Source organism: Periophthalmus magnuspinnatus, chromosome 17 (genome assembly GCF_009829125.3).
Source record: "Periophthalmus magnuspinnatus isolate fPerMag1 chromosome 17, fPerMag1.2.pri, whole genome shotgun sequence".
Lineage (NCBI taxonomy): Eukaryota > Metazoa > Chordata > Actinopteri > Gobiiformes > Gobiidae > Periophthalmus > Periophthalmus magnuspinnatus.
In genome coordinates this window covers 10,740,365-10,750,210 of record NC_047142.1, presented here as the reverse complement: position 1 = coordinate 10,750,210, position 9,846 = coordinate 10,740,365, and the positions used below count along the sequence as shown (strand labels likewise).

General features: G+C 39.7%; 1 protein-coding gene across 5 annotated transcripts; it reads left to right on the top strand.

Moving 5' to 3' along the window:
* Positions 1-547: 547 nt before the first annotated feature.
* Positions 548-9,425, top strand: znf644a (zinc finger protein 644a). Of its 5 annotated transcripts, none has more exons than XM_055228481.1 (6): positions 548-692; positions 2,104-4,387; positions 5,002-5,511; positions 6,346-6,471; positions 6,707-6,809; positions 8,027-9,425. In XM_055228481.1, exons 2-6 carry the CDS (start codon positions 2,107-2,109, stop codon positions 8,067-8,069), a joined length of 3,063 nt encoding a protein of 1,020 aa, XP_055084456.1. In that variant the 5' UTR covers positions 548-692; positions 2,104-2,106; the 3' UTR covers positions 8,070-9,425. The 5 variants fall into 5 exon arrangements, with proteins under 5 accessions (XP_055084456.1, XP_055084455.1, XP_033837758.1 ...); XM_055228480.1 differs by having other exon boundaries at positions 548-753; positions 8,027-8,293; XM_033981867.2 differs by having other exon boundaries at positions 549-753; positions 5,005-5,511; positions 8,686-9,425.
* Positions 9,426-9,846: the final 421 nt, after the last annotated feature.

Sequence of the window (9,846 nt, the reverse complement as noted above, 5' to 3'; positions counted from 1 at the left end):
TTAGCTAATGGCTACGCGCTTTAATGAGGAAAGATGGAGAAAAAAAAAACTTGGGAGGTGCGGTGAGGAGAACTCCTTGTACCAAAATAAAATTAACCAAATTTTCTGACATACACTTTCTCATTTTCAGTGACTACCGCCTTATTAACATATGAATGAGAAATCACGTCTGTTGGGGTCTGAAACAACAAAGACCAAGTGCCATAGAGAGTGGGCACATCACCTCTTTGAAGGGCCAACCATCCCAGTCTTTTCACAATAAAGTTTATAGGGTGAATATAATCTTTGTCTGTAGAAAGATAATCAAGCAAAGTATCAAACCAAATACAATGTGGTTGATCAATTAAAGCGATGAGGAACCTGACAATGTGCTAACCTAAACCTAAAGCACAAGAGATGGTCATTAACTGGCTTTTTATGCCTCCTTTTTGGAACGTACCATTGTGTTGTCTGTGGGGGTGGGCGGCGCTAACATATTACAATACACGTGGATGCATAAAGCTATTTTGAGCATTGGGAATAACGTTTTAAGATTTATACCACATTTTATGGTGTGTAACGTCATTATATCATTGTGTTTTGCTATTGTATCCAAACTGAGACTTCTTTGTGCTGGTGTCTTTACAAAAATGGCTTGATCCACACCAGACCACCACGGAAAATGGCGACTGTGAAATAGATGGAAGACGAAAGTAAGAAATTATTCAATGCTGCATTTAAATTGTTCCTTGCCTGCATCCACACCGATCGGAGGTAAGGTGTAGTTGTTTTTCGCTGTTTCATCGGGGTGTACGTGGGTTGTGGCGTGAAATAATGGTTATTAGCTGGGTTTTAGCATGAGGAATAGGTTTTGGTGTGGAATGGTCTGCAGCTCCTGTAAGCAGCATCCAAAAACACGGGGTGATACACACGTTAATAACGTGTAATAAAGCCGGTACAGACATGCAAAAGCGATGTAGTTTGATCTGCACATTTAGATCTTTGCGGACACCGTGTAACTTTGCTTTGTACTAGCTTGTCCCAAACTACTGTGCTGAAAGTTGTTGAAGCACATATCTTTTTAATTTACAGCCATTTTCACATGGCGATCAAAAGGTCTACCTCTTTGTTTATCTGATTATACCGCGCAATGTTATAAAATACACATATGTTTTCTATTGCAGAGCATCCTCAGAATTTGACACTTTTATTGCCCTTCAAAGCCTTCTCATTCCTGCCACCTTGTTCTGATAAAAATGCCATTAATCCTGAAATGATGTGAGAGGGTGGCTATGTCTGTCTGATAGTTAGCCTACTCATTATTAGTATGAACTTTGGGGTTTTGCTGTAAACCAAACAGAATATGGGTTTTATCGTTATAAATCCCATTATAACATTTCATTATCACCCTTTCATCAAACTGTTTTATTGATAGAATTGGCAATATTATTATTTTAAGATTTTCATGGGAAAATATTTGTGCAAAAATCTGTGTTGTAGTACCACTCCAAACCTAGGATGGTAGTGTTGACATGTAACTATCATTGCCCACCCAAAATTCAAATACAATTTGAACTAAAGCTAGTCCATTAAAGCTGCACTGTGTAACTTTTCCTGTGGAGGGGGCTTCTCGGCTACCTGCTTGTCTGTATAGGGATGTGATTGTTTTGCCTAAAATGTTCCACAGTATGGAATTAAAGTTGTCTCAAGCATTTATTGAATGGAGCACAACAGTCCCAAACACTTCGAGGCCTGGAAGTAAATTTCCCGTTCACTATTGCCATAAACTTTTGGACAAAAATCCAGATATTAAAAGTAATCAGTATCCATGATGCAATACTTTTTTGTTTAAAAACATATCGAAAACTTGAAAATGTGTCTTCAGCACGTTTACCACATAGCTTATTAGCTCCCAGCTAATTAGCTGAAAATACCTTGAGAAACATGCACATTGATTACAGTGCACAGGGTCTCCTCTCCTCCTTCTTGTGTATGGTGGGTGAGGAAGGGTCTCAGCACCAAAATAACTGGGTGTAGCCTGGCCCGGCATCTCACTCTCAGGTTAATTTAGGTCTGCCTTCTATAAAAGTAATTTCTATGATGCCGTACTTGATTTTCTTGCAGGTCATGGCAGCAGAAATGTCATGTCTGACAGGTGTTGATGCAGAGGACAAGGATGCTGACCCCGAGATCAATGCTCTCATGCTCATGCAAGAGCCGCTGAGAATGACCTCCTGCACAGATGCCTTCAGCAAGTCTTTGGGCCAGCCAAACAGTGTCCTAGATGTTCTCTCCAGTGAAGATATGTTATCCCCTGTTGGTTTGGGGAATGGACCTTCTGTACATCAGCCAACTGAGGCCCATGAACTCAACAGCTTCTCCAATGATAAGGAGGAGGAAAAGAACATCACGCCACTTAAAACAGTGCAAGAAATTGGTGGGATGTGGGATTTTGATATAGACTCTCCTGAAGATTCCTCAGATAACTTTAATAGTCCTAGTAATATTCCTTGGGATTCTCAAAAAGAGCTTATGCAATTTTTGTGGGACAGCCATGGAGACTCTCCAGGCGAAGAACCTAAAGAGGAGGCCACTCCCCCTGATATCCCAAAGAGACGGAAACGGAAAATGGACATGGTTGTAATGGTAGACCCATCTGAAGAGCTGTTTCCATCAGAAGACCAAGAAGATGAAATTCCAGTCATAAAAGTCTGCAAACCGAGGATGTCTCCATCAAGGATGTCGCCCACCAGAAATGTTACCAAGTATACTAATGGCACAACAAAGCCCATCAAACATATTCTTTATAGTACGGCAACAAGTAATTCAAAGCAGAACAGTATAAATCATGAGCTCTCACCATTAAAAAGTCAATTCACAATAAACTCATATTCAGAGAAGCCTCAAGAATACACTTGCACAAAATGCAAAATAGTTTTTAAGAAACAGAACCTGTTGGATTATCATATGAAGTCGCATACACAGCAGTTGAAGCCTTATGTTTGTAAAGAATGTGGCAAGTCTTTTAAAAAGAGCGGATTTCTTATTGAGCACATGTCAGTACATAAACCCAAGACTGTAGATAAAAAAAGTAGCACCCCTCAGTGGCTTTACTGCCCCCAGTGTTCATTTGGAACCACGTGCCCCAATAAATTTGTACACCATGCAAAAACACACCAGAAAGATAAAAGAAAAATAGTGCTAAAATGTGAAAAATGTCAATTCAAGACTGAAGATGAGTCTGACTTTAGGAAGCATACTGTCATGCGGCATAGCGTTCCTATGCCAAAAAAGCATGAAGAGAAATCCTCATTTACTTGTAACATTTGTAGTTCATATAAAACATTTAGCAAACTTGTTTTCACAAAGCATTTACTGCGACGCCACGATCAATCTCTGGAAGTCTATGAAGCAAAATACGGTTGTCTTACATACACACAAAAAACCCTGACTGTACCCACTTCAAAAACTCACTTGAGAAATGCACAGTTTCCATCTAAAATATCCATTGGAAGCCAAAATTCCACTAAAGTGTTGTCGCACGATTCCAACAACATTTCAGATTTATTTAAAAATGACAAGGTTAGGAGAGGTCCAGGGCTATTTCAAATAGAATCAAAGCTTGACAAATCTATCAATGAACTTTTTTCTCGTCAAAAGAAAGGACCAGCGCCCATCGATCAAAAGAAGGAACCCAATCGCAATACCGGCGACAAAGACCCTTATGAGTTGCCTGAGTCACCTTTGTCTGAAAATGACCAAGTCCAATCAGAAAGCGATCTTGATCCTAGCTATTCCCCAAGAACTAGAATAGTAACAATTATTCAGAACAAAACCTACTCCAAACGCAAAACTGCCACTCCAATTCACAGCACATCAGAAGACTCAACTCAACCAAAACCGTCAAGTCCCAATGGTATGGAGGGAAATGAGGACGAATTTGAGAAAAGGGACTTGTCGCCATTTAGGGATATCGACAACAACCACGTAGACATCTTCAAACGACAAAAGCAAATCATTTACACATACAGTAGAAGAATGTCTATGAGGGGAGCCCTGCAGGCATCGAAAAAGTTATATGAGAAAATAAAAAGTGAGGAACAAGACCAGAGCGATGTTGAAATTAAAGACGAGGACACAGATGAAGATTTAGTGATTGAAAAAGAAACTGTCCAACCGCAAAACACCACTGAAGAGTTGCCAGATATCGATCTCAACCGCAAGAATTGTCCATACTGTCCTGCTGTTTTCGAGTCAGGTGTGGGACTGTCCAATCATGTACGAGGACATCTTCATAGAATTGGACTGAACTACAAGGCTCGTCACAAAGTGTCAGCTGAAGAGGTAGCTACCACTGAAGAGAAATCTCCCATTGGACCACGAATATCAACACTAATGAAGAAAAGAGGTAAGTTTTTCTCTACTCAATGTTGCCTCACTGTGATGTTATTCCAATTAGGCCAGTTTTTGATAGGACAGTTATTGTTTTTGGTGTTGGGCTTCTTTTGCATTCCAGGCAACTAGGGTGTTTGTTATTTCCCACCTCAGAGCATTCCAGCAAAATCAACTTATATGCAAGTAACATAGCAAATGTTAAAACAAGGCTAAGAAAATGATTCAAATGTCCTTTCACGTCACTTAAGATACATGTTTCCATGAGCATTACCATTGTTGTAAGAGTCACCATATAAGTCTGTATGAAGTGGAGGTTTTGACTATGCCCAAGTTTGCAACCCAAGAAATCATGGATATAGTCTGTCTTTTGGCAATTTTCCTTTGAAAAATAGTACATTTCTGTAAATAGGTAACCTTATTTTGTTGCAATCTATTTATTTTCCTGTGATATCCACAATTGCGTCAGCCAAAACTGCGATATAAATATTTCTGAGATATATTGTGCAGCCCTATGTTTTCTCCTTTCTGATGTTAGCCATATAAAACCATTATAATCCCATAATAATCTGTCAACAAATAACAATCTTGGTGGACTAAGACGAATGAATGACTTTTTCCATCTTTCAGAAGAACTGCAGCAGAACACGGACTCTGAGACTGTGAAGTTAGTCCATTCCTGTCCATTGTGTGGGGATTCCTTTGACAACAGGACAGGGCAGGCCAACCACATCCGAGGCCATCTCAAAAAGCTCGGGAAAGGCTTGATATCCAAACACAGATCGCCAATACTTCTACTCCGGGAGCTGATGCGCGACAAGAAAGAGTACCAGAGGGCACTAGAGATCATAGGAAAAAACAACCACGTCCAATACAACAAAGCATCGTCCAAACTGTCGGATTTTCGGACTTTTACACCACGCTTCATAGACTCTATGAAAGAGGACTGCTCTGATGCCAAACCACTCACACCCAAGCTCTCATTTGATGATATTGTTTCTGAAAAAGGACTGGAGACTAATTCGGACATCAAAAACAACTCTGCTTTGATAGGAATTCTCAAGAAAAGGAAATGTCAGGAAGACAGTGAGCAATATTCAGGATCAAGACTTATATCATCACTGCCACATTCAGTTACAGGTTAGTCATATACCTTATGAAATACTATTATGCAGCTAGACAACACATGTTTAGCAGCAGCCTTATGGTTGGCTGAAATGTGTGCCCACTAGCCTTTTCTTAGGCACCATTTTGAGTACTTTTCACCATTCACCTTTTCTTTTGAATTGTCAATTCCTATAGCAACAATACTGTGAATGGGTTTCAGACAAATGACTCATGGAAAAGAAATACAGTATTTTAATTTGAATTGTGTTGTGGCTATAATAATGGATGGCCATTGCCATAGCAAATCCTTTCCCTGAAACCCATGAATATGTTTATATCGGGGGTTTCAACTTTCTGTGAAATGCAACATTTTAAGTACTTTCTCCCCATTCAAAAGATATAAAAAAATATATATATATATTTCCTGGCTATGGCAATGGTACTAATTTATCATTCTGAAACCCATGGATAGAATAAAGGTATCCACAGGTAGATATGGGGATGTCAGTTTAAGGAGGCAATTTGCAATATCTTCAACAGTGAATATGAGACAACATCCTCTTTTGTTGTAGATGTTGTCATACATTTTGAAATTTGAGTTAAAAAATATTTGATCATCTTTCTCATGTTAAATCATGTCATGAAAATCGAAATACTACACTTTTTTCATGTTGTGCAAATGGTTAAGTGAGAGCACATGAAACATGGGTGTTTGCAGAAGCCAGGATTTAGCTGACCTGCCTGCATTTCAAAGCATTATGTTCTCACAAACTTCATTATTGGATGTATAATCACGCTAAAACCAATTAGTTAACTCTGTTGGATAAGATGAATTGTTTTACCGCTTCTGCTTTGTCCTGATCACAGAGAAAGATGGATTCAAAAGAAAGACTTGCATCCATTGTAATGCATCGTTTCACAGTGGAGTGAGCCTCTCCAACCACCTTCGAGCATGTGCCAGGCGCAAGAAGAATGGCCTACCTGATGGAAATGGTACTCCAGTTTTTCTGTTGTCTCTGACCATTAAGCTTGTTTTTTGTTTTTCATTTGGCATATCCCATTCCCTTTAGCCTAAACTTTGTCTTTCATGTGGCTGCTCTGCTACAGCAACTTGTTTTTGAGTAGTCGCTTTGCCTTCTTCTATAAATGTTCAGATGGTCAGATTCAAAACTTTTGAATGTTAAAATAATGTATTTTTAAAGCTAGTAAGAAGTATTTTGTCTTTCAGCTCTTGATGGTAAAGTGAGAAGACAACGAATGAGGCCAGGCCCAAAGAAGAAAATCTTGCCCCTGCCTCAAACCCCAGAGGAGATGTACCGACTCACCTGCAGGTAATTGTTTTAGCATACTATAAATGTAAACTAAGCTTGGAGTGCAGTTATATTAACTATATTATGCAGTACCTCTGGTTTTCTGTTTCTTGCACCTATATTTGAGCGTCTATGCATGCAACTCTGTCGCACCCATGTCACCCATTGCTTGCAGAGTTTGCATTATGTAGCTAACAGCTGTGCTGCTAAAAGCCCATTCTAACATGCATCACTCCCCATTGCTGCCAGAAGAGGGTGACAGATATCTACTGCATAAAAACATACCCACATACGTTTTATAAGTTATAAACAGTTTTACATTACTTTCATATGGTACGTTCATATCGGGGCGTCAGGAATGAGCTGGACGCCTCTAGTTGGACACATTTTGCATTTGAGGGCAGACGCTTCCGACGAGCATCTTGGATGCTCTGGACACGCGTCCAGGGCAACTTTATTACGCTAGCACTGGCTAGCCTAAAGGCAGGCAAATATTTTACTTCTCCAAAGTTGTGATAACTTACCAGACACACCAAGCTCCTCACTAAGCCTCCAGACATGGTTCTTTTTGTCCTGGTCTCTATCATCTGCCAATGTTATAAAGTTGTGGGCGCTGGCAAATGGCAATAATAAGTCTGTCCTCCATTTTCCGTGTTTGTGGCTCCCCGGTCTTCCGAATAATGACGTCGCTTTGTCACTGGAGTGTAGTCTCTGATTGGTTGACACCGCGCGTTGAATGCCAAAAAGTTCAGCTTTTTCAACTTTCGGACATGCGTCTTGAGCATCCGACGCCCGACGTGCGTCCACCATAGACTTTGCATGTGAACTCGACGCTCCTGACGCCCCAGTGTGAACGCACCATTCTGAACGCTCTGTGTGAAATAATCATATGTAAGTCAAAACATAATATGTCTGTGTAGACCCTCAGTCGTCCAGGTCTGATCGATGGCAAACAACGAAGTTAAATCTGTCAACTGGACAAATCTTGTAGGAGTGAAGACGTTTCGCTGTTGAAGAAGCAGCTTGGATGAGCAGCGAAATGTCTTCACTCCTACAAGATTTGTCCAGTTGACAGATTTAACTTCATTGTTTGCTATCAAAACATAATATATGAACTCAACTGATGAAGTTTGCCAGTTGTTTAGGTAGTTCAAATACTAGAAAATGCTGGGACAAGGGTGTTTTTTTCTTTTATAAACGTCTACATTTAAAACTTTTTTATTGGAATGTCTCCCAAGGATCAGTGCTAGGGACCTTTCCATTGACATACAGCCTTTGTGAAAGACGATGCAGAGGAGCGGGTGGCGTCCCCTGAAAAGGGACAGCTGAAAGGAACAGAAGATGAATGAAAGTGACTGCATGACCGAACATTTCATGACATTGCTTAGACCTCAGTGTAGAGTTATTAAGTGATGATGTCACTTTGGGTCCAACCAGAAATTTCACAGCTGATTTCTAGTTTTGTTTTTGTTATTTATTCATCAAACAAGAGACAATTACCTTTCAAAAGCATATGTTTAACCACAAATTGTCAGATATGTAAATAATAAGCATAATTGTAGTAATCTAGCATTACATTGGGTTACCAGTGTGTATCTCACTGCCACTCACCGCTAATGCTAGTTTTGCCTAGCTTAGCTTCTTACCTCAGCCACCCTCATACACTTTCTCTCACAGCTATAACTATAGATTCATGCTTATAACCTTGTTGGCTTTAAACAACTGCAATTTCTATTTAACATGAGATCGCTTAAAAGAGGAAATTGTAAACATGTTCATTGTTTTCAATCAGATGTCAGACCCAAAAGTGACATCACATTCAACAACTCTATAATGCTGCTGCTGCTGTTCTGAGGGTGAAATGTTGAAACTCACCCTGTGCTTGTGGTTCTTGTAGGTTCTGTGACTTGGTGTTCCAGGGCCCTCTGTCTGTGCAGGAGGACTGGGTCAAACACTTGCAGAGACACATTATGAACACTAGTGTGCCCCATACCGGCCTGGCCATGACGGAGGTCAGCTCTGTGCCCAAAGAGCCCTACACCAGGAAGTATGAGCAAGACAGCAGCACCGGCGCCCCCTGCTGAGGCCACTGGACCTGTGCGCTTAAGACTGTATGTGTATGTACATTGGATGGTCTTCACTTTTATTAGATTATGAATTCTGGCCAAAACAAGATCTTGAACTGCGGCGTCAACTGGACATATGTGACATTTTTTTAATAATGCCAATCTGTTACCAATCTGTTTTACATGTTTTTGGGGAGGGGAGGGTTCATCTGCAACTGAACGACTGTTTTGTTTTATGCAGTAAATATGTAGTGTGGATCCATTTTTAACAAGACAACTTTTACCTCAGATTTTCATGGACTGTCCAGCACTCTGCTCCGTATGAAATTCACATTTATAAAGATGTTAGTGAATAAAAGCCAAATCACTGTTTTAGACTGTAATCTGAAAGGAACTCTGCACAATGAGAACAAAAACTTGTTACATTGACTTTAGTAACAGCATTTTAATATAGATTCAACTCCTAATACGCACAGACTGCTCTTCATGTCACATATTTAATGTTTTAAATATACCTTTTGGATAAATTAATTTTCAAATGTACTATATCACAAAACATTTGTGTTGTTCTAAATAAAAAACAAAGAACATTTTGGATGTCTTTCTATTCTGTAAACATTAATGCGGACCACTAAGATGTAGGAAGTAACTTTAATAATAGCTATGCCATTTGTGATATCCATATCCTGTTGTTCTTCAGTTAAAAAGGAGAGGAGCAATGCTGCTAATGCAATTTATCAGAAAGTAGACCAGTTGTGTCCTACATGTCTCCCATGATGGTTAACACTGTTATCTTTTAAAGCAGCAGTATGTAACTTTGACAGAACAAAATAAGACTTAAAAAAGCCTTTTCATTTTTTATGTTTTTATTCCTCTAAAAAACATCCTTCCTGTGAGCAGGCTTGTATCTCCACAAACCTGACTCTTATTTGGTCTGGAGGTTCTCCTCCAGCTTGTTTCCATGGCCATAATCTTCCACAGTATGGCATACA